Source organism: Gallinula chloropus (genome assembly GCF_964237585.1).
Source record: "Gallinula chloropus genome assembly, chromosome: 5".
Classification (NCBI taxonomy): domain Eukaryota; kingdom Metazoa; phylum Chordata; class Aves; order Gruiformes; family Rallidae; genus Gallinula; species Gallinula chloropus.
In genome coordinates this window covers 7518033-7544632 of record NC_140090.1, presented here as the reverse complement: position 1 = coordinate 7544632, position 26600 = coordinate 7518033, and the positions used below count along the sequence as shown (strand labels likewise).

Genomic DNA, 26600 nt, shown 5'->3' with positions numbered 1-26600 from the left:
TTGGTCCAGGTCTGCACAAAGTAAGCCCACAGGCCAAGTATATCTTGCAGCCACCCGTAAGACTATACTGTATTATATTATAAGTGATATTTCAAGAACACTGAATAATTTATATCAAGCATCACTTGTACTTCCAAATGCTAAGACATCAGAAGGCACTATTCCAGGGTAGGAAATAATCACTGCATAAGTTGGGAGGAACTGTTCCCCTTAGGCAAAATATTAGCTACCAAAAATATAAGTGAGATTTTCAAGTTCTTCCAAGTGTTTTCAACTTGCAAACTCAGAACCAGAAAAGCTCATGCTATGAAGTCACTAGTGCAGCAAAGCACACAGTTCAACCATTCCCTTCAGGTACAGTATGTAATTGGCCTTCAAAGACTATATAATATATATGATGATAAAAAGTTAGAATTAGGAAACAAACACAAGAAAAACTGGGGCTAACAAAGTTATCCAGTAAAAAAACTACATCTGGGAGACAAAAGAGACAGAATTCATTACAGAGGAAAACATGCTCATATACAGTATGGGAAATATGGTCTATTCTTGGATATAGAGATTTTAGACAGTATCCAACCAGTATCAAGATTATAAAATACTCTTCAATAAGGGGGGCTTATTGAAGTCCAATATTTCTGCAAGAAAGACCACTTTACTTTGTATGGAACTATACGGTAGGCTTTTATTTAGCTCAAAATCTATTTCCTCTCTAATAAAACAAGACATTTTAAAGAATGGACCTTTTAAATGAAATTCTCTAGTGGAAAGTCCTATGCCAGACATTTGAACCACTGATGACAGCATGACAGTTTTAAGTTTCTCTATAATTCTCTCCTGGAGTTTCTTGCCACTTTAGAACATTCTGCTCAATTTCTTTCAGTAGAGTCTTTCTTATTCTAGGTCTGTGAACAGCTTTTTTGTTGATACAGGCAATTTTAAGGATCAAGAAAGTGCACAGTACCAGCAGAAAAATCTCTACTTCTACATAAGCTCTTCATTTCCAATGTTGCCCTAACCAAACCTTTTCACATGAATGGTTTGTTGCATAATTACCATTTAATTATCAGATGAAACAGATCAGACACCTCAAAGGCACTTCCTTTGATAGACTCACTGTTTAAATAGTGATACGACCTACCTAAATGACATGTGACATGTGAAAGCTGATGGTGTAGAACTCCACAGTGGTAGCACCTTCAGGTTCTGGCATAAACATAGCTTTAATCTATTCATTTATACAGCACACAGCTTGTTAAAATAGCTTGGTGTTTTGAGTTGGTATAAATTTAACTTGTGGTGTAGTTTTTAAAATTACAATTTCCCCCAGTAGATTGCTTCAAAGCAGAGCTGAAAATTTATAGGTTCCTTCTGAACCCTTGCAGTAATAAAATAAATATTTCATTGGAAATAATTTTCCTGTTTTTTCCTCTTTTCAAAAAATCAATGCACATTTAGGTCTAGTATTCAGTGAACTCAATTATATTTATTATTGGAAGTACCCATGAGGACTATTACCAACTTCTGCTTTCTTTCTAATAATTATAGTGTTGTTACACATGGAAAATCAACACATGCCCGAATCAGAGTGCAGGTCAGATGCTGACTATACATAAATATTTGTTACTAACTCATTAATATACTTCCCTGATACACAACGATCTTTTCATCTTTGGTTCTAACAAAACATGCTTCAACTAACATTTTGTGCTTCCCAAAGATATATGTTGCAAAAACATGCCTCAAACAGTTATTAAACAATCGTTTCATTAGTGTTCACAGGCTTCCTACTAAAGTTCTAAATGCTTACTGAGCATTGACTCAAACTTCAAAACCTGACTTGATAAGTTTTAAAAAAATCCTGTTAACACAGGGCACTCCATGGCAAACACGGTGTGAAACTTTACTGTTCTGAAATCCTGAGTTGCCAATCCCCAACACACAATTAGATTTTGAAAACAAGAAACCTGATGGAAGACCACTGTCCTGGCCTTTGACATTAATAAACATAAACATGATTATTAACAAGCATATGATAACAAACGTCCCTTGAAATTGAGGTAAGGAAAAAAGTTGCATTATTTCTATACCAACTCAAAGAGTTTCAGGAAAACACCATGTAATACAAAACTATCCACTGGGAAAACACTAGAAGAGGTGATCTGAGATACTAAGTCAAAATTAGGCCTCTGAAATCAGTATTCAAATGATTCTTCTTCAATGTAACCTTCCCAGTGGCACTGAATAGTAAATATGATCCAATTCACAGGCACTAAGTTGCTTGTGATAAAAAGTAAACCAAACCCATAACATACTGCAACATAGTCAGGTTCGGGATCTAAGTCTGTAGTTCTGAGGCAAGATCAGGACAACAGCCAAGTTAGGTCTAGGGCAACCACAGAAACAAAGATGACCTGGTTAAAACCCCCATGAAACCACACCGCAAGGTTATCAATGTTAATCTTATTTAAAGCCTGGTTAACAGCCTAAGAACAGATACCTGCCCCTAATGACAATAATTGCTGTATATATAAACTAGACTTTCCCTTAAGAATGATAACGATGTAATGTGAAATACAGGGTTTAGTGATCAGAATGGTTTGAAATGTGCTGTTCAGGCACTGGAACAAAGCACAGTTTGAAATCCAAAAACCAATGGGCACTCAGAGAAATAAAAGAAACCAACAAAAACAAACACACACACAACTCCCAAACAAAAAACCAACCAGGAACAGGGAAAAAAGGGGTAGGAGATAATATGCAGTTCTTTTAGGTTTTATAAATTCTAAAATAGTACCTTAAATTATTAAGCATGTAATTTAATTCTAATGGAATTTGTATTCTAAAAGTTATTTCTTCAGAAGAGAAAGACTTTTCACTGTGTTTCAGAAAATTTATATAGTCATCAAATAAATAAATAAATAAATAAATAAATTATTATTATCAGAGGGAATAAATTATCCCACTGCATACACCAGATCTGACTCTGAATTTGTATTCATCTTTCTTTCAGAATTACTAACCCAACAGATAACTGGAGTTTGGACCACATCAGTTCCCTCATTCTCCCTGTCTGGGAAACACCAAAAGCATACTACTTCTTCCCTTCTTCAGATGCTGAAATACAGGCAAATACAATTCCTGACTGTCAATCTCTCACTCAACAAACAGCATTTAGGGGAACGTTTTTTTCCCGGAATAAGATTGCCTCTATTTCTCCAACCATTCATTTTCAATTTTAAACCTCAATTACAAAACAATTGCTTTATCAAGTACTACTGGAAAACCTAATTTATTTTTTTAAGATGACAAGCTATTCAGTTGCTAGGGACTGAAAGCCATTCACACAAATGCCAACTGCTTTGAGGACCACTACTTACAAGGCTGACCTAACTCCAGCTAAAGGCAATTAACTGCATGAACTACATCAGCCAGACTCATACCATGAAACATCAGAAATATCAATCATTCTTTATACAGTGAGCACAAGAGAGGTGGTTGCTTAATGTTGTTAAACTACTACATAAATTATCTATCTTTCCATTAAAAAAAAAAAAGCTAAGAAAGTTTTCTGATTTAAAAATGGATTTCATCCAATGACTGAGTGGTAACACAAGAACTCACGTCTCCAGGTTGTTGCTTTCACACCACCCCTTAAAGCTAAATTCTGCCATTCTATATTCCAACCAAATCATAGGAGAAAGAAAAAAAATTGTCAATTAATTTTGGACTCGCAAACTTGACAGTTGTTCAAAGCAACTACTCCTGCTATTTTTACTAATCTCAAAATCCAACATGCGCTGTGTGCAGTGCTATGAATCACTATGTTATTTTCTAAACCAGCTCAGATTTAATCATCGTTTCACAAAACAGAAAAGTAACACGATGTTCTGGTTCCTTCATCAGAATCTGTAGAAGTGGGCATGGCACTAGAGGCAGACACTGTGTATGAGCTTTTAAGTGTGATTCAGGATCACAACCTCCATGAAATAAAGCAGAGTACAGTAGCCCTTGCCAACAAGAAGGTGAATGAAAAATTGAGAAGATTAATAGCTGTCAATGACCAAACTTTGTCACCTTTATCTCTCAAGGAGACAAAAGTCTGTCTCTGTATGGAGGTAGAAATCAAGAAATCAGGCTTGCCACATCTTGGTACTGCTGTTACCCACCAAAACCAGCATCCAACAGTACTTTTTGGCTTAGATTTTTCAAACAGCCTACGAAAGTGTATCCAGGGAGCATAAAGAATACGTCCAGTACACCCCTAAATACCGTAAATAAAACTCTAACTAAAGCAGTGCCATTTCCTTCATCTGTATCTTTGAACTCATATAAAGATACTGTGCTCTGAAGTAACTATTTTCATATGGGAAACAGATTAAATGATGCTGATAGAAATATGCATGTATCATGTCAGATTTCCTACTATCACAAAACACTAAGTAAAACTTTGAAAGCGATTAAGTACTGAAGGTAAACAGACCTCATGGTTTTTAATCAGAATAGCATGATTAGTTTAATAAAAAAGTTAAATTCCATAGTGGCATACTTTTTCCCAGGAGAAGACACCTTTCAGGAAAGGAAACCTAATTTAAGTGTAAAGGAAAGTTGTGTACCACACACTAAGGCATACACAGCAAAACAGACCACCTTCTTAATTCTCAGCAGGGACCCCCAAACACGTAGCCTTCAGAGATGTCATCCGAACAGTTATGCACTCCAGGTTATGCTAGCCTCTTCTTCCAGCATTTTACATGTACTGATCCACACTGCTTTAACAGCAATTTGCCTAAATGGCTGTGGTGATGAGGGCAGAGCAAAGATAGAATGACCTGTATAGCAGCGCAGCGTTCTCCTTTAGCCTGTGATCTGAAGCACTTTCTTTACCAGGCAGTGCTAACACAGTTTAGTAAGATACTCTTTCTGAAACAGAAATAAAACATTGTTATTTCCATTTACTACAGGAAAAAGCAACAGAGGGTGGAAAAATTTGGCCTAGAAAGCAGAGCATGCCGGCGTACATCATACAGCTGAAACATGATGCTTCTTTCTATAGGTAAGTCAGCCATACTGTGTACAAAAAAGAAAGAGGGCTTGTTTCTATTGTTCTCTCTGTAAAAAAAATTAAACTGAATAGCTGTATTTTCAACAGTGGCTATTGCTTCTTCTTTGTTTCTCAATGAACACCGTTATATATCAAGGATTATCAGCCTTTCAAAATGGACCTAAAATTGCACTTAGAAATCCCAAAACCTAAAATCAAAGGGTGTTTCTCTCATTTTCTCCTCAGTCCCCACTGCCTCACAGGAAGACTTCACTCTGTATCATTAGCCCCTCAATGAAAAAATAATATACATTTAATTTTTTAGACATTCCATGAATTCACATCCCATTCTAAAACACAGGAATTTACTCGAATTTCAGAGCCTGAATTTGACTTTTCAGGGTTTTTTGTAAAACCTGTGCTTCCAGACACTTTAACACAATAGAATTGCTCCTGTACTAATCTACAACCTTTTGTCCTTCCAGGGAGCAAGAAGGGAAAAAAAGCCCAATGTTTTTCTAAGTAGCCATTAGATTTCTCCTAAAATAAAAATGGGAACAGAGAAGGCAAGAGAGACATAAAGCACTAAAACATTGTTAAATATACCTGTGGGACATGAAGGTTTAGGTCCCTTCCACTTTGAGTTGAACTCCACCACTGAATTGGAACACAAAACTAACAAATTACTCATGAACAGAAAACTATATTCAAGTTATGGATTTCATCATAACAACCAAAGACAGAACACATTCCAACACAGCCATAAAAGCCAAGCAAATGTTTTTCATGGGGAAAACAAATACTCTCTGTAATTCTTAATACTATTAGCAAATAGCATTCTGGACGTATTGAAGAAAGCAAGCAAGCTTCCTTGGGGACAGGATTCTCATCCCTACCTGAGACTGTACAGTGATATATTTATGGGTGAAGTGGAAGCATAAAGTTTGATCCCATCCCACTTAACCTCATTAGGAGGACTGAGGATCATCAAAAAGACAGTATTAGAATTCTGAACATTTGTGACTTTTTAATAGATGAAGCCAAACGGACAAAAAGCAATAAAACCATAGGCAACTACACTTAAACCTGCTTGAAGATCTTCTGTATTTCTGGGATTTCTATAACTATCCTAGCACTGTCAGTTTTCTTAGAACTCGTGGAATTCTACACTATGTTCTACACTATACCAACACTCAAAAAAAGATACTCTTTCTTGAAAATCTCAAAGCCTAAGACCACGATCTTACTTCGGCTTATGAATATGGTTTGAATAAACAAAGCAAATAATTACATCAGTCATTTAAAGTACTAACTTCTGCTTAATTCCTAATTCTCTGTGTTAAATTAGATTGAGGACTGCAGTCGATTCAAGTCATTCTAAGTGCAATGTGGTGTTGCATCATGTAGCGACAAAGACTTTTTGCAGTTCCAGCTCACTGCAGATGTGAAGTCTAGGCCACCAGGAAAGGAAAAGCACACCATTTGCATTCATTCCTAACTGGACCCCAGAGGTGGGCACATTCAAACTGAAGATCAAATCTGCAGTTTTCTGGAATAAAACTAACATGTAACTGCAAGACTGCCTGTAAAGCACAGGTAGCAGTATCACTTCTTAAACTACAGTTAACTGTAAAATGTATCACTTGGGTGGTAGTTAAACAGATTCATTACAAGCAAAGGTCAGGTCCTCATGTGTCCTCTCCTTCTGATGAATAACCTATTTATACTTGCATGAGAAACACTGAATTCTTTAAGAAAAAAAAAAAAACCACAAAAAACCCCAAATCAACAAAACAAACACCCAAAACCATACATACACAAAGAAACCCAGAACCAATCAACCAAAACACAGCATCAGCAAAAGCAAAATCAGATCTTTACCTTTTTCTCTTAAGATTTCCTCATGTTTCAAAAACTGACAGTCTGGGACGTTCTCCTTCTGAATTAAATCAGCTTTGTATCATTATCTGCCATAAACAACCTTGCTCACTGTGCCAAGCAGCAAGGGAATTGACTGTAGTGCAGAAGAGTACAAGCCCGGTTTTATAACCCTTGTCCCTTAGCTGCCCTAACTCCCTTGAGAGCTTATTTCATCTGAAAATGAGAATGCTTTTTAAGGAACACTGCATCCAAACAATGTTGTTCCTTATCACACAGTACTTAGCAATACACCAGTTTGAGCTCTTTCTTCAAATCACAGTATCTCCATTCCTATATTTATACATTCATGTTACATTTCTAAACTGATTTACAGCTTCTTGGCAACCCAATTTTGCAATTTGTTTTCATGTGTACGCTCTACTATGTAGGACGGGATGACTGAATATCACCTCACAGTTCATAAAGTGGTGTGCTGCCAAGTTTGGTGTGGTTTACCCTGGATGATCCATTTAAGAGTTCATTTCCACATGTGTTCAGCATTGACATCACGAGATTCATTCCCTCCTTCCCAACCAGACGCATATCTGCTTTCTTGAATTATGTGGAAATCACAGAAATTCTCAGGTCCACCTACATTGACAAGGCTGTCATTAAAACAAAGGCTGATTGTGCTCACCTCTACAGTCTTACAATAAAACCAAGAATAACCAAGGGAAAGGGAAAAAAAAAAAACCACAAATGCATCTTTAATAGCACTCAAGTCATCTGCCCATATGATGATTAGACAAGCTTTTGGCTGTTTCTCATTCCAGGGACACTGAGCATTGCTAGTGTGAACCAGAACAGTGAAGACTCAGGGACTCAAAGGAGCTCTGCAAATAAAGTCTGTTTCAAAGACTTGACAAACAGAACTTGTGGCACACAAGACACCAAAACCTTCTCAGGACTAACCTGTAGATCCAGAAGATTCACTGTTAGCATATAATCTTCTGTCTCTAAGAACTCCTCTGTATATCTTACCTAATTCCTATCTGCATCCTCAAACGCTGACTATCATATGAGACTACATGCAATAGTTGGGAAGATCAGGCAGTTCTTTTGTAGCTCTTCCTCAAACCATCTATCCAAAGCTCCTCTCTATGCCAGGCATTGACATGACCAGGCTAACAGGACCAAAAAGAATGTATCATCACAGAAACGTATACCTCATACATTTAGCAAATGATGTGCTTTTCATTATGAAAAATCGATGTAATTGGTGATAAGCACTGTCTTAATTTTTAAACAAACTTTACACAGTATTTGGGATGTTTTTTCTGTTTTGTTTTAAGTCTGTACCATACTTAGCAGACCATATTTCCTGTACTGCAGAAGTTTGCGTATTAGCTTGGTTTGCTTTTGTAAGAGCAAAACGTAGCGAGGATATTTTCTGCTGAACAGAAAGCTGCATTGCAGCAGTGAGCCTATGCAGAAAATGCACACAGTACATCACAAGAGCAACAAATCACCAACTCCACTGAACTACAGCATGCCTAACAGTCACTGCAAAACAGCGTTTGTTTCACAGTGATCTCTATGCATACCAAGAGGAAATATGAAGTGAAACTTTATATGCTGAAAGTGGTCTATTATTGTTCTAAAAAAACATGGCAAGACTGTCGTCTCCATTCTAGAACAGGTATATATGAACTTTCCATCACCTAAGAGAACCATTAAGGACATCATTCTGGTAGACAGTATCAATGTTCATGTTGGTAGACTTTCCTTAGCCATCATAAATCCTTGCTGACTTTTTCAGCCACAGTGGTGACACATCCTCTAACACTACAGCAATCTTCACAGGTACATATGCTGCAGTTAGTCTGACCCGTTTCACTTCCTTCTGTCACACCCTGAAAAATATTTCCAGCTCAATTATAAATTATCAGCAGATCTTACAGAGTAGTAAATGCAGTGCTCAATCTGTCTATATATTCTATGAAAGATGTAACTTACCTACTTTTAGAAGGCCACCCCTGAGCCAGCCACACCTCAAATACCTGCTCAACTCCTGGCAAGAAGAAAAAAAAGTGAAGAAAGGAATAAAGGAGAAAGCATTCTGGTAACCTCATGGAATCTGACTGCACTTCTGATCCAGCTTTCAAACCTTACATTTGAACTGTGGACTGCTGAGCTTTGTTACAAAAATTTCCTACTTTCAAAACATCAAGCACTAATTTATAAAAAAAAAAAAAAGTATGTGCAACAAACCTAGCACAGGCCTGCAAAAAATAACTTCAGACTTGTGCTGACATGAAAAGTTACACTGAACATCAGGTCAAACATACAACTCCAAAAAACAGGTTCTTTCTTAAAAGTCAAGGCCTCAGTAATGCGTTGCTGACAATTGTTAATGATTAAAGCCATCTTGCTGCTTAAAGAGACTTTAAAAAATGTTAACTGCCATCCTTCATAAGGATCTCTTCCTCGATCTCAGAAATTTCATGCACTCATAATTCAAGGCAGGTTATTTCCTAGTGTCCTTCTGTCTTCTTTTATTTCTCAATGGTACTCATTTAGAGCAATTTTAAGTTGTAAAAAGTTCTTTCCAACATTTATCTGACCAATGAAAATGGTCACTCAAAGAAACAGCAGAAACACAAGTTTTCCCAGAACTGAAAAACACATGTTAATAGCATTGACCTTTCTCTACCATCTACAAAAGGGAGGGGGGGAAAAGGAAAAAAAGAAAAAAAGTTTCTAAATCCTTCATTTCACGAACCTCGAGAGGCACTGCACAACATGAAGCTGTTCCACCAACAGCGACCACCCTGCACAATCCCATCCTCTTGCTCTTAATTTTCTAGCAGGGCTTTTACTTTGTTCCAGGTCAGCAGCAAGTGGGCTAACTGCATCACCAAAACACCAACAAGAATGACACTACGTTCCTCAAAATCCATCAACCCAAAACACATTACTCAACTGTAAAGTTACTACTGCCCAAGCAACAAGAAGCCAAATTCATCAAAACACGTATCACAAGCATCACAGCACTAAATATTCTGTGACTTTGAAAGAGCTTTCACAAGGTGAACAACAAGTAATGGAAGTTATCCCACATATCTGTAGGTCTAGCACTGACACAAAGCAGCCTGCAATACCTGCCTAGAACTGTACACATAATTCAGAGCCTATTGTCACTATGGAAGACTTAAGGATACTCACAAATACTACTATATTGCAAAACATTCTAATATTTTGGTTTCAAAATCAGTTATTTTTTCATGTATGAAAACCTGATGGGTGCAGATGAAGAACAAGCTTACAGCAGTAAGATCGTTTTCCCAAGGCTACAAAGAAAACTTGGGCTATGCGCAGGATTAGAATAGTCCCTGGAGAAAATTCTTGGCCCAGTCTCTGAACCTAGTAGGATCTGAGTTAGCATTAATTCACCTCTTTTTCTCAGCATTTAAAAAGGCTTGTGAAAGTTTAAACAGGCTGCCTCAAGCAAATACCGTCTCACAAAATGAGACAAGAGTAACTATCAAAAACCCCAAGAAAACGCTAAAAGGAGATGTAAGTCTGAAAACCCCTCATGCTATCAATTTCCAGAAGCTTTAAAAGCAGATGCTTCTCTATTTAAAATTTAAATTCTAAAACCCATGGAAGTCAACACATCTATGTACCCCAATACTGAAGATATGTCCCCACAAATTAAGTATATGTCAGAGATTTCAAGCCTAAACATCCCATAAGCCATCAAACATTACTTACAACATTATCCATTAAATCCAATTCCTGTTTTCATCCACCAAATGCTTCTCATCAGGGAAATGGACACACAATAACCTCTTGGTGGGAGAGTAGCAGGAAATCTCCCATTGCTTGGACTTACTTGTGTGTTCACCAGGATACAAAATATCTCAATATCAGAATTTCTGGGGGATTTTGTGGGGGTTTTTTTGTGGGATTGGTTGGGGAGAGAGGGACAGTGTCAAGTCTTTGTGTTTGGTCTGTGGGTTTATTTTGTTGGGTTTTTTTAAACACATGTACAAACAGTAACCAGGGGTTTCCCACAATCAGTACTCGCATGGTAAAAGGCACTTAAGTATCAATTTTACTTCCTTAACTACCAATCTGTACAAATGAGTTTACTGACCTGTTTTGTTCACAGCTAGAGAGAATTTTTAAATAATCTGTCTTTTTTTGTTGTTGTTGCAGCTAATTGCACAGAGAAATATCAAGCCATGATAAATAAAAGGGAGACACTGTTTATTATTAGTTTATAACATGCCACAAAGATGAGCAAATGAATGGGCTCTTTTGGGTGCTATTAGTTCCACATAGTTAGACATTATGGTCTGATACGTTAGCTGCAGCAGCAGCAAGTCAGAGAATAGTGATGTCTGTCAAGTCGGGAGTTAAACAATAATCCTCCAGGCATACATATAGTCCTCATTTGCTCTCTTACAAAACAACAAGCTAAGACTGATGCCTTTCATCTGCTTTTCCATACCCCCAGCAGCATGCACTTACACACATACAAATTGATCAACATAAAGCAATGCTAGTATGGGGTTTTTTCTCTCTTTCTCTCTCTCTTTTTTTTTTTTTTTTTTTTTTTGGTGCTGTTCAGCAGTTTTATTATGGAACTCTTAGCCACATAGTTAGGAAGTGATCTGTCACCACTGCAATTACTAGCAGTTTTGTATCCAGCTTCCAGAATGCCAGCCACGTCTTATGGTGGTTACTTGGCTCTGCCCTATGTTCTCCATGGAACTGAGGGAACTGTTTTTCCTGGGTTAAGTCAATTGACACTAAATGAGAGTTTAACCATTCCAAACACCACAAATCTGTTATTCTATATGTGAAGGCATTTGTTCTTTTAAGAAGCATTCTTATATAGAAGGATCTCAAACCATTCCTTTGATCAAAGTAAAGTTGTATGGTTTCTACAAACCACTATTTCTAAGGAACTTTCTAATTCAGACTCATTTCAAATATACCTTTAACCTGTCTATCAGGCCTACCAGAATGGGAATGCATGGAACTGCTTTTCCCCAGCTACACATCTTGGATGACACTGCAGAATGCATTTCCATTCTATTAAACCTCTCACTAAAAAAAACCATAAAACTTTGCTCTAAAATTTGAGATTTTTCTTTTCATAGCCTGGGGAAATACTGTCATTTTTTGGCCACTGAAATGTTTCATTAGAAATGCAATCCAAGGACAACACACTTAGAGGTCTATTTTCCTCACCTTGATATACTGAAAAATATACATTATACTTAACAGTTCCTTGATGCATAATCTTTAATAACAGAAGATAAACAGTCTTCACATCTGATGAGAAACCTTCATTTAGGATTCAGCTGAGGATCCTGTCCTGCAGTAGGTCTTACTCATGTTTTCAGCATTGCACCTAGCATAAAAATCGCCCAGAGATCTCTCCAGAAAGGCAGAGTTTGTGGTGCAAGCCACTTACTCTGCAGCAGTTCCTGGAAGGCAGATGCCTCTTGTCTAACTATTTTTCAGTATTTTTTCAGACTATCCCCTTCCTCTCCAGTTTTTCTGTCTAGCAAAAATACCAGCTGGTTATTTCTGGTCACTCTTCTTTTGACTAAACACTGACTAATATGCTGCTCCTAACTCTGAAGCTAAGCTCTTCTGTGCCTTTTTGTGCACTTCCAGGGGAAAAAGGAATGGTGATGGGTCACACACAAAAATCAGAAGACATAGTTAGGAGCTCTTTGCATTTTTACTGAAGAAGGCTGGTTAGCAAATTCACATCTATTAACAATTATCTTGTCTTCCCCAGTCTCCAGACTTCTGGTTTCAGTCCTTACTTGAAGAAAACCGTGTTCAACAGGTTGTATTACCCTTTTAATACAATGTATCAAAGTTTTCCAATCTTTCAACCTGAAAGACTTGACAAACTGACACAGTTGCTTCACAGGATATCAAAATCCAGGAATGAAAAATAGAGATCATAACAACTGTAGGTCCTTATCATCCCAATACTATCCCCTCAATGAAAAAAAGCCTAAAAACAAACCCCAAACCCAACACCACCAAATTACCCAGCCTCGCAGTATTTTTACCTAATTTTACTTTAGACTAATATTTGTGTAATATTTTCAGTAAGGTACAATAACAGATCAAACCACACACAAGCACCATTTTACAAAGTGCCAGAAACAAGGACCAAAACAGTGGACAAGACTGCTGTTTAATGGAGCAGAATGTTGTTCTATTACAGTTTATTACCTCCAGTGATTACCTCTGCATATACCCCCAGTCTCTCAGATGCCCCTATTTCTCATCTAGCACTACCATTGGTTCACCAGAGTTGGCAACAGGGAAGCATGTGTCTCGACCAACTCAAAGTATGTTCTCCTTCAAAAGAAGTATTAAAATCTAACAAGCTTCAACTTTCAGTGAAAGGAACTCAAAAGCCATTACTGAAAAAAAACACAACCACAAAGTGCCAAGAAACACCAAGCATTATCCATGTCCTCAGTAAAGAAAAATACATTTTTATCAAAAACCTTAAATAATGAAGAAGTTTACATTTTGCTGTCTGTTAAGTTAAAACACGTGAATATTTTAGCAGAAGAAAACCTATGGAAAAGAAAGCTGCATTCTGCCTTTCATCACTTTCACAGCTGTGCAAGAAGTTTGTTTTAATTCAGCAGTAATTTACAACCTCATAAACTTCAGTTTGTGATACTGTACAATGAATATTAAACATTCATTTTCTTTCATTAATCTTGATTTTCAGCTCCATAGAGAAGGATTGCAAGTTAATCTTCACCAAAAAGCAATGAAGTGTGTTTTTAAAATGGGAGAGCAGAGAAAGTATCTCATGATCAATGAAAATCAAATTCTACTGCTGTATCGGTTAACATAAACGTGTTAACACGTTTGTGCCTTTGCACAAGGTAAGCCTGCAACAGCTGAGGTACTACTTTGCTGAACTGATAATACATCCATTGATTGAAAATACATTTGACTTTTAGGACTGCAGTCACGCTCCTTCAAACGGCAGGTGCACAACCATTTACCTATGCGATATACCAATAAAGCAAGAGCACTTCCAGCATGTACTAGAGGACCACTAAAACTCAAGTCAAGCAGATTTTTATGGACAACAGTTAACACCAATCATGTGCAATATACCTAATATTCCTTTTCTATTTTATTTACTTTTAGCCAAGATACACATTTTTCACACAATACAGGCCAGGGATGGCCACAAGGCACAGCATTCCCACACCATGCAGTTATCGCCAAATGACATGCTGAAACTCCTCCCCACTAAGTGTTCAGCCTCTACTCGCACCTACCTCCAACAGCATAGATAATTCTCAGGGATACAAATAGGATCTCTGACATCAGCCCAATTATTTAACACTCCAAGTTACCTACCTTACTTAGTTCTATATTGTTCCTTACAACACAACTATATCCTCCTAGTTGAAACCACCGAAGCATGAAACACAAAGTGAGCTTTAATGGAATCCTAGCAGAGACCTGATGACCAGCTTTTGAGTGGCCAAAATATCCTGATATATAAAAAAAATTATATTATAACATTTATATTATATATTTTATATGGTGTGAATTATGTAATCTAAAATTAATGTATTGATTATAATTAATTCATATAAAGGGCATTACAGTTCTTACTGGTCCAGACATCGTACAGACTAGTTTTCCCTCAATATCAGCATCCCGTTTAAATTTCGAAAGTCTTTAGATGATCTTCTCTCATCAGGAAGGAATCAGTACTTCACACAAGGAATTATTAAATCACAGTTTTCTAATGCAAAAATACATACGGTTTGTATGCTTTGAAGGTTAGCATTTAAACCCAAATGCAGTAGTTCTAATATCTTCCACCACAGCAACAATTTTTTAAACTGTTTACTGTTCAAATACATAGACAGAGATCATCATTACATAGCCTGTTCTAGATTTCACAGACTTCCATCACCATTTAGCCTGCCAGCTAAGGAAAAGATTTCATGACGTGTGAAGCACTGCAGATTTTAGACCTATACTTCTGTTCAACAGCTATCAGTCTTGAACTTGACATCCATATGCTATTTTCTCCTCCCAAGAAAGTCACTTAGTTTTGTATGTCTAAAAAAAGACAGGCCCTTACTGGCCTCTCATTTTATTTTCAGAGAATGAAAATTGAATTTTGCTGTTACTAAATACAGACTGACCTATACCAAAGGCTATCTCTTGCCAGTGCTACACAGGCAATGGATTTTTCTGTCCTTTAGATCTTACGTATAATATGGTTAGGACCAAACCATTTTCAACTGTAGTGATGTAGCTATAAAGAGGGCAATGGTGTTGCACAAGTGTCACCAATATCAGACCTCTACCTTGGGAATTAAAGTTCTATATTTCATTAGCACTTTTGTAAGACTGCAGCTTGGAAGCATCTGTCTGTATGGGATGTAATTATATGCCCTGAGAAATATGTAAAATGAAGGATCTGCATACAGCTGTATTTAGCCTTTCCTTAGTTCTAAGCATCTGCATGGTATCATGACTTGGAATGTAACTTTCTGGAAAAAAAATGTAGTATGCTCTAACAAAGAAAAAAAACCCTAAAAAAACCCCCCACACCAACACCAAAACCGCCTGCCAGGTGTTTAGGAGTGAGAAATGCAATTCTATATAGTCTCTACAAAACAGAGCACAAAGACACAAAGACCAAGACTTTTCATGTGGTAGTGATGCTGGAGAATTCTGTTTAGGTACCCAGCTGAGACTCTTCAAAATAGGCCTGACTTCCAAATGCCCATCACTTGTCTGGAATTCAGTGACCTTTAAAGAATGTTAAATTGGACATCAAACATAAAAGCCTCAAAACCATGAGCTTTCACCTACATTCCTTATTAGCAGTACCAATATTAGCATTATTAATCACAGCTGTGCCCAGGGTATACTAAGAATTGTGCAAACATAAGGTAAAGCTCACATATATTTAATTTTTCCACAAGAATAGGAATGGGTCACTGGGAAAATTATATATTCACCAATAAATTAATATAGTCACTCCCCAACTCAGCTGTCTGAGTAGTATGCCTGAGATGAGGAATGACAGATTACATCAATACATCCACATCTGAGCATCTAGAGGATAACACCTTCAGTTGCTCAATGTTTGTCCCATGTAACTCCAATTGCAGTGCACCACAGTGTATCATAATACGGGAGGAAAATTTGCAGTCGTGTCCTACAGTGATGATGAGATTTTATGGCTCAATTTTGTCATTCCAATGAAGAAAGTGGACCTAGGTCCATACTTTCTAAGGTTTGTTAGCATTTGAATCTGTCCGTGTCTGAACTAGAATGAAGCTTTAATCTCAAAGCAAGCTCTACCCTGAAATTTCTAAGCACATAGATCATGCACTTCAAACAAAACTCTAATCCAAGCATGTAGAAGGTCCTGTTAATAAATCATTTTTCAGTATTCACTTTGAAACACAGATGATTCTTGTATACAAAATCAGAACGTTTCTTTTCTATCTTGTAGGATACTATTTGCAGTATCATATCCATGGGCCAGTAGCTCATCCTACAAAACACTCCCACTTACATAATTATATCTACCAAGTTTCCATCTAAAATACTACACAGATTAATAGAACTCACCTGCTCAAAATAGGAATGCGTAGTTACTACACCAGAATAAACACTTCTCAGGAGAGGACCTCAAATCACAGGCCTATTAATTGCACTCACGTTTTCAGCTATTTCTATAAAGCTCACCCATCAAATCATCTATAGCAATCTGAAAGGAGTAATCTCCAAAGCAACCACGAGGACCAATTTCTCAACCTGCTTGCTATTTCCCCAGCATTTTCCAAACATCCTCAGTCAAGGGTTCCAGTGAAGCATTAGCACGGAGGGCCCATTCAGCCAGGCTCTGACCACCCTAGGACAGGCTGTCTACAAGTTCTCTCTCTGCCATTGCCTCATGAAAGCCCTTTACAAAGCTCACATTTACAAAGGCATACATTCTAAATCTTTACTCAATCTCTGCCCACAAAGAGAGCCTTTAGTGCAGAATTTGGTCTATACATTGTTTTGATGTATTGATATGACTACTCCATTCACTGTGGAACAATTTTAGCTAATCAAATCAGGAAGATGAATGAACAGACTACGTTCTGTGAATCACAAGTCTACACTGGACAAGAAATACCAGATAGAAGGAGAATTTGTTTTCTGCTTTGACAGTACTATCAGAGATTAGCTGCTTGAGCTGAAATTAAACTCTAACAAAAAAAGCTATGTTTGCATACTTTTCAAAACTATATTTTGGAACCAAAAACATCAAGAAACTAAGATAGATGGGATTCAGAACACCAAAGTTCTCTTCCACTTGTAATAGTCTTTTGTCTTCTATTATGATTCTGCAACTAGGTTTAATAAGAGCCTAGCATACTGCAGCTACAGAAAACAGAAACACATTATTAAAATTATTATTCCAGTACTTATAGTGCTATGGAATAAAAAAATATTAATTTTAGTAATTTTTATGATGCCCAGTCTCAGTTTATTACTATAGATTTATAAAATGTAAATCCATTTTCAGTGAGAATTCTACAAGCATGCATATTTCAGGCAGCACTAAAATGAACTTATTCATCAGGCCTTGCTCAGTATCTGACCATAAGATACATAACCACTTGTCAGAATATGCATAGCTGATCCTAAGTTTCAGCCACTAAAGATGATACCATAGGTCTCCACTAACCTAATCTACAAAATTAAGTCTACAAAGGTTTTACTGAAGCACTGTGCAACTATATACTGGAGAGCAACACCTTCAACAGCATCCAGAGCCAATGAGACCACAATAATTACCACACAGTACAGGAGCTGTGCTTAGAGACAGCAGCTGAAGCTTCCAAATGGTCTTTTGCAAGGACAGTATTTCTGTAGTAAAATTAAGTATATTAAGCACCTGATAGTAAGAGATCTGTTCTTTTAGCTATAGGAAAAGGCTGACTTTTATGGTCTCTGTAAGCCCTGTTTCTCAATATTAATGAATGAAAGAAGACAATTTCATTACACTCCATATCTAGACTAGCCTACTTCAGCTTTCCAAAGCTATAGAGATTAAACATTTTGATGCATACACCAGCATTTTATCTTCTGTGTTCTGGTATTTTAGGCCACAAAACAGCCCATCCCGTAGAGAATACATACCATGCACCTGTTACATAGCACGTAAATTACACATACACAGGTATTTCATAATTTGGATTTAAACTCCTTCACAATACACTATACACTGGTTCTTTTTAATAGTATGTCTAACACCCAGAGTTCAGATCAATGGATCTCACGCCTCATGTGTCACAGATATTAATCTAATAAATAAACCACTTTATGGATTCAGAACAACTTTGAGGTTAACCAATCTTTTTCAAATATACCAATTGAAAGATCAGAGTTCAAACAGAGCATCATCATAATTCCATCAACACAAAACACCTCATACCAGTCTATATAAACCATTCCAACTTACTCTCAAGCTAGAAAAACATAGTTTTAGAAGCAGACAGACTAGTCTTGAAATGGAGGATGGTGATCAAGCTGCTGCACTCAAGGAAGGGAGCATCCCATAGAAAAAGAAGGCTCCTGAACCGCTTCCCTGCTCACACGTATCACTCCAATTAGTATTTTTCTTACACCCCATGCCCTCTATTCCTTAAACCACAGTTACCAAGTAATGTCAGACCCCTGGTCTAAGCATAGGCTGTTAAAAAGCAGCAGCATAAAATACACTTGCAAGAAGGTATTTTGAAGCATATAAGATACATCAGAAACTGATAGAAATAATCTATAGGGGCATCAGAAAGAGTAACAATAATACAGTTGTGTAGCTGGATGGTTAACACAGCAGGTCCCCATTTGCCACTGAAATGATACATCAGGGCTGTATTGCTCACACTTTACCATTACAGACAAGAGGTAAAAAAGGAAAAGGATGCTTTAAATAGCAGGTGTTTGCAAAGTATTGGCAGCATCAGACACCCCAAAGTGACAACTAGTCATTTATATCAAACAGGCAGCAAACTCTGGTCACCTGGCATGTCTCCCAACTCATGGATTGGCTAGCAGAACCTGCTAAAAGGACAGCACAAAGGAAAAGAGCAGCCAATGTGAGATGATAAACTGAGCAGAACTGCTGAAATTGCATGGGGGAACAGAGAGATTCTAGAAGAAACATTGTATTTTCCTCAAAGATTAAAAGGTTTTAATACTAAGTATATCAAAAGCTTATGGCAATGCTTTTGTGGCATGTAAGTTAACTGTCCATTAAGAGATTCCATACAGATTTAATATGTATCTGCATGCTGATTCCTCTTCCATTCTCCAAACTTTCAGCCATTTCAAACCACAGATACACCCCATAAACATACAGCCTACTACTAACAACTAATTTCAGTATTTCAATGCAAATCCACTCCAGCTGAGTACACAGTCACAGTATATCCAGGCAGGGACTACCTTCCCTAATATTTCTTTTGGCAGAGTGCTACAAAAAAAGGAAGACAGGAAATATGAGCTTTCAGATAGCCTAATTAATCTTACAGGGTTTTTTTAAAAAAACATTTAAAAAGAAATTGAGTGTTCAATTATCCATCTTATACTTACGTCTTGCAATTTTAACAAATAAAAACGTAAAATAAAAAGAAACCATTTCTCAATATTGCCTAAAATTATATTGTTAATAAGTTATTTCATAGCACAGTATTTAAATTTCTGATGCTTCAGTAACAAAGACAGATTATTGCTTTTCCATAAAGCAGAACAAAATGGAAACTCAGATGTCCAGCTTTCTTGTTAACATTCAAATTCTTTAATGTTGGATTCTGCTTTTAAGTGTTCCTTCCCTTTTCTTTTTGAATCAAATTATTGTACCTGTGCTTCTATATAAATCGCTCCCAGTGTTGTATGTTGAGTTTTCAGAGACCATTTGGTCAGATTCTAATAATGTCTCTTGGGAGCTGACACCAACTTCCAGCAGCAGGTCGCACACTGCAGATTAGAATAATAAAACACATGCTGCTGCGGCTTCAGGGAAAAGAAAAATTGCAAGTCTGTCTTTATCAAGCTGAAGAATGATGTTTTCAGACATCTTAGATGATTTGTCTCCTAGAAAGAGCTTTCATTTTGTTTATATAAACATGTATATCCAGTCACTTCTGGTTTTTCCTTCTTTTAAACAGAGAATGTGCCATTGCAAAGATTTTGTTCCAGATTCCACATTTGGTTTACAGTAGCACAGTGTTAATACCAAGATAGAAAGGTGGTATTTTACAAATCTGCACTGAACTGAAATATATCTTTATTTACACCCTGTAGCATTCTTTCCTGTTTTGAAATAGAGGAAACATGTTTCATTTTTTCCTACATAAAAGTAATTTCTTGGGTTTTGTTGTCATTGGGATTTTTTCCCCAAATTCTTTGTGGACCAGCAAACTAAACAAATGTCTCTAAACTTAAAGAAAAAGCACTGGTTTAAAAAGAAATTGGCACTTCTCCAGATTAGCATTGTCTTAGAATATCTGTCAGTGTAATACAGGTAAGTTTTATATTTTTCCTTTACAATTCACTATTCTTTATTATAGCATTCCCACTACAAATCCTATGTGGATTAAGACTTGTCATATTTGACCTCTTTGGTTAAAGGCAATCCACTGCATAATGATTTTTACACTATTCTGTAAAATGAACATAATGCTAAGAGGAAATCAACATCTCCTGTTTCTTCCTCCGACCTTCAACAATCCTACCCTCTGCAGAAAAAACCAACAGTTTTACTAATTAATAAGCACCATGCAGACACAGGCAGTCTAGAGAAAAAACCTCTTAAGGAGTTGAGAAGAAGAAAAAAAAGCACAAGAAGGCTTCCACAAAGAGAAATTCAGATCACCCAAAAGAAAAAAAAAAAAGAAAAAAAAAAAAGAGGTGTGAAATTTAAAATATTCCCAATACTCACTGAAAGCAGCCACTGCAAGAGCCAGTGTGACAATAATGGAGACCCAGGAAACCCACAATGCCTTCTTTCTGTAGCTTTGAGCTTCATGAGGTTTTAGCCTTGTACTGCTTTCTAGTAAACCTGATAAGCAATAAGCAAAGAGGGTATGAACAATACATTGTTCCTTTTAAAAACAGTTGTGTTACTTCAGACCTAGATCACGTATTTACATTTTATATAACATATAGAGTCAATACAGAACCAAATCCTGCTCACATTCTTAAGGTTAACTGAGTGAAGCCACAAGAAACAAATGTGTAAGGAAGGAGAGCACACACAGGTTGTGTTGACGTCACGTAGAAAGACCCACACGTTAAAAAAAGAGCAAAGCCATTCTAGGCCAGTTACAGAAATTCACATCTCTTAACATTTTTCACCTGTATTTCTACATAGGAAAGTACTAACTCAGATCAAAATTTGTTTCAGCACTTCAGGATCCTGAACATAATTCACATAGGAGAAAAACTCATGCTCACCAGTCTCTACAAAATAACTTACTAACACATGGGAACATAACGCACATATTGAGTATAAAAGCAGAAGCATACTTCACAATTAAAACTATCTCAGTTATAAAAACCTCTGGAAGCAGAATGTCCTTCATGTGAGATAAGAATACATCCCCATCTAGTACTAACTGAAGAACCAACTCTGTCCTCACTGCAATCAGCAGGGATGTCTGTTGCACACAAGGGAATGGGTTTGCTTTCTTTTTTTTTTGATACTTTCATTTGTAGTAGTCTTTTGTCCACTCATGTAAAAACACAGAGAGGAATTCAGGTTAAAAATAAAGACAATAACAATGTTCTTTGGCTTTCATTCTTCCAGACTGAGTCTTAAGCCACTTTTAAAGTGCATTCATAATTTAAGATACTTACCTTTTGTTTATCCCATCCAGATTTTTTTGTGCTTAATACATGCACCTAATTTGAGGCAACTATTTTTCCTCAACAAGTTCCAGCTCAAATCTGCTTAACTGGAGAGAACACCTGACTGGATGACTTAACTCTCTTAATTAATTACTCAAGAAAATGTGAGCAGTTCCTCTTAGATGACAATCACTTTTCAGAGGGACTTGCCTGCACTGAATGCATAGGATTGGTGCACAGGTTTAATAGCACAACCTTGCAGTAGCAGGACAAAGGGTTGAGACCAGGGGCTCTGGCAGTTTAGCAGATTAAACCAACAACTGAAACAGTTACTATCCCCACTTTCCCCACTTTTCTCGCTGATGACTATTGCCACTTCCAAGGCAGGGACACCTGATCTGGTTATCAGTGTACTCCTGAACACACACCATGTTTAACCAAGTTTGTTAACGTTAACAGATATTAATTTCAACTGGCTGTAATATACTGGCTGAAAACTGCAATGGTTTTGGAACCAGTTCAGAAGTGAATCAGACATCTATGCCTCCAGGGTGGCAATGTGTCAGCAGAGGGCCAGGCAACCAGGGGTGGTAACAATTCAAGCCACCAGATCTTATTCTGCCATTTGAAACCTGTCAAAATTATGAGTTCTAATCCCGGCATAATTCCTGGGATTCATGCCTCTTGGAAAAATTCTTAATGTTTGTTTCATCTCAATTACAACAAAGCAGAGTGACTTTATGGTAGTTCAGAGAACCACTATGAAAATTTCATGCTTGTACTGTGTTTTACAAAAATTTAAAATACTACCTCACTTCTGCAGTACATGCTCCCCTCTATGAAGCAAACTGGCAAACTTGCATGCAGGAGAATTACTGGGCCCTATATTGAAATTATGTTTATTTCTTATTTTGCCCATTCTCCATCTAACACATGAAAACTACCAGATGACAACTCTGAAAGGTTTGAGTCTTTTACTGATAGTACCACACAGCTATTTCTCACATAACCCACTTTCATTTGTGTGAAGAATTTGTTTTCCTCCCAATGTTTGGCCTATCCTCTGCCACTACATATAATGATGCAGTTTAATTACTGACTGATATGAGGTAATTTAACAATACATCTTGAAATACAAAAACCCCACATCTCACATTTTCTTGTTCGCCCCTCCTGCCTCCTCCCCAAATGAAGGACTTTAAATTACAACCCAAATCTTGTTGGAATGTAAAGCAAAGTATATTTCTTTAGCCAATTTTGATTCTCAATATTTCAAACCTCAAAGAAGCATGGATCAGAATGCCAGATATCCTCACCTGTTTCTTTCTTCAGATATCCTGTAATTCATGGCTACAGCTCACTATTACCTGGGAAGTCCAACATACACAATTGATACTTACTAATCAAATAATATCCTAATTAAATTGAAAAATGAACAATAAGTCCCACAGCTAGTGCAGCACTGCTGATTACTATTCAAATGTCAAGCATGTGTCCAGTATGACAGAGACTGCAATCCTTATTAGAACTGAACCACTTCTGCTGTGTGTGTGTGTGTGTCTTTCTCTCTCTCTCTCTCAAAATGGCTGGCATATTCTAGCTGTCAGAAACATGATCCCTTTCTTCCTAAAATAATTCAAATAAATTTTCTGTATTCACATTTTTCACCACTGAGAAAGATCATATTATTCTTAGGAGTGTCCTAGGGGACAGCACACAAAAACACAAACTCATTCACATGACTACCCAGCCCATAGCGTGAAAATTATTTAGAAGCAACAATAGCTCATTAATTTACACACAGTAACACAATTCACAAGGTAAACCTCCATATTTTTTCCACTGACCATAAGAAAACAAGTTTTAAGCATCCACAGGATGCTGAAAGATAATATTTCAATATGACCTGCATTGCTGCAAAAATAAAAAAATACTATCTGCTGATAAAATTCTGATGCCCTAAAATTAACATACTGAATAATTTTATTGCCATTAATTTATTTAACACACGGATATCCTTAAGGTAAAGAAAAGATGATGAACTGGATAAATCCACTGGATTTTTACTTTATCTTTCAGTACCTTCATATATTAACAGATTTTCTTCCCACAAAAAAAATCAGAAGGAGAAAAAAAACCTGCCTAACAGTTGCAGAACACAAGCTTGGCATATTTGTGAAGTGATTCTAGGATATTCTTTACCATATGCTGACTTACCAGAAGTACTTTTCTATTTGGCTAAGGGATCATTTTTAAATGTCAAGTTAGAATTTGTGGAAGAGATAAGGCTAATAGAAAAATTGTTCATCAAAGATGTTAATTTAAGGACCCCATCCACAAAATTATCACTGATTTTGGATCTGGCTCTTAAAGAGCAAGTATCTTGTTCCACTATTTAGGGTTAGGTTTTATTTTTAGCAAACATGGAAGTATCATCTCTATAACCAGATCTGCTATGATTCATTGGAAAGGATCATAAGAAAAAATACAACCTAAAAGGACAGACTATAAGAATTTCAACAGGGACAACTTGCAAAAAGCAGATCACATTTTTCTCTACAATGGCTAGGACTTATCCTGGTAGATAGAGAGTCAGTGACTGTAGGAAAGACTAAAAGAAAGATACTGCAAGGGCCATAGAAAGCCTGTGAAGGAAGAGGAGGAAATAAAATCTGCAGCTTTAATCTCATCTCCCTCCTAGAAATAGATAAAAGTTAGGTACAAAAGACACTCTCCATTTCTGGAATTACCCTTAATAGCAAAAGGGTTAGCGTTCATCTTTGGCTCTGTCATACTGGGAACAAATTAAAAATTTCTGCAAAATCCCATGCTTAAACCATATTCAAAATTCCCAGTTCCTGTTATTTGAAACAGAACTGAAGCCTCAAATTGCCGTCAGTCATAATGTCTGTTATCTGCCACTAGCAGTAACAGTGAGAGTACCCCTTGAAAAGGGACTACGTGCCCCAACATGACCAAAACCTGTCAGGGAAGATGGTGACTGCTCTTCCCCTTTACTTCTGTACTTTGTGTCTATGATTTGCGAGCAGGGAAGAGCATTTGGAAAGCTGGGGAAAGAATGGGAGATATAAGGGCTACATGCAGGATGGGACAAAGACCACGAAGATAAAAAGGACTCCAGGATGCTGAAAGCAAAACCAGACAGGACAAAAAGACAAGAGGCTAAGGAAACCCTATATGTGAAAGAAAAAATGGAGACAAATTGTGTGGAAGAGAAGCTTGGAGGCGTTGTGGAGACCAGGGCAATGGAGAGGGTTAAAATGGCAGCTGCCTTTATGGGCAGCAGGTGAGTGCCTCACACACGCCGAATTGGGTGTGCTTCACATTAAAGAGTATCGACGTTTGGAAGCTGGTAGCTTTCAATCCCCGGTCAAATATATAGGCAAATATTTTAAAATTCTTTACGTAGGACTTCATTATATGGTAGGGGAAGGGAGACAAGGAGTAAGATAGGCGCCCTGACTTGGCTACCCAGCCCGGGCTGTAGCGGAGCATCACAGAAACGCCCCGTTGAGCTCCCTGCTCGGAAGGCGGCAGCCACAAGCCCCACCGCAGGTAACCTTAGCGGCCTCCCCCCGCTTTTCAGCGGCGATTTAACCTCCGGCACTGGCACTGCCTGCTCCTCCCGGCAGCCTCCTGAGCCCCTACCGCCACCTGCGCCCCTCAGCCCGGGCTCTCCCTCTCGCCTGTGGAGGGGGAGCGTCGCCATGTGCCGCCGGCACCCGTTCCCTCACCAGGCAGGCAAGTTTTTGGGCGAGGTGGGAACAGCCACGAATAGAGTTTATAAAAATATTTCAAAGCTGTCGCGGGGTGCTCGCACGGGAACTAAAAAGGGGAGAAGCTTCGAGGGCGGAGCGTAGGGGGAGGAAAGTTAGCGAGTGCCAGCAGCGGGTTCAGGGGAAGCGATCGGGGGGGTGCTGAGGCGGTGGTAGGGGCAGGGCGGGAGCGGGGCCTGCAGGCCCGCACACCGCGGGAGCCCGGGGCTGCCGTGAGGTGTGGGGAACCGGGGGTGGGGGAAAAGCAAGGTAGTCCAGGAGAGACTGGGGCTCTGAGAAGAAGGACGGGCGGCTGAGAGCAGAGAGCTTCTGGCGGGGGTAGTTAAGAGGGCAGGAGTCGGTGTGGGGCTGCCAGGGCTGAAGAAGAGTGGGCAGGAAGGGCTGCTGTGGCGGAATGAGGAGGCAGGGGTCCAGGAGAGCGGGGCGTGAGGGTGCCGCAGGGAGGACATAGAAAAGCTGTCGGGGATGGGAGACGGGCTTCTCCGGACAGAGGGGAGGTGATGGGGTATGCCACAGAAGAGGACAGCGTGCAGGGAGGCGGGTGCGGGATGAGGGACGGGCAGGTGCTCACCTCTGTCCTCCAGCCCCTCGCTGAACTGCCCGCTCTCCCCGATCCGCAGCTGCTCCTGCTGCTGCTCCCGCGGGGGCACCGGCGCGCTGGCCCCGGGGGGTTGCACGATGGCGGGGTCCGGAGTGGTGTCCAGAGGGGCAGCAGACGGCTCCATTTCTTGCGGGGCGGTAGGAAGCGGCTGGCGACTGTGGTAGCGAAGCGAGAAACGAGCGGAGCATCCAGCCCGGGTGCGAGCCCGGGGAGAGGAGGAGACTCCGGCTCAGAGCATCAGGGAGATGGGGAGAGGCAGCAAACAAACTCCTCCGGCTGCTCCCCGCCAGCCGCTCCTCGCGGCAGCCTCATCACTAACATCGCTGGCGGCGGGAGGGGGAATGAG

At 38.5% G+C, this 26600-nt stretch overlaps 1 protein-coding gene across 1 annotated transcript in view; it reads right to left on the bottom strand.

Moving 5' to 3' along the window:
• The window catches only part of TMEM163 (transmembrane protein 163), a gene marked incomplete at both ends in the record, with an annotated part of 91861 nt that extends 65483 nt beyond the window's left edge, over positions 1-26378 (bottom strand). The window contains 2 exons of the mRNA XM_084265292.1: positions 20949-21068; positions 26225-26378. Coding sequence (XP_084121418.1) covers positions 20949-21068; positions 26225-26378 — 274 coding nt within the window. The remainder of the gene's footprint in view (positions 1-20948; positions 21069-26224) is intronic.
• Positions 26379-26600: the final 222 nt, after the last annotated feature.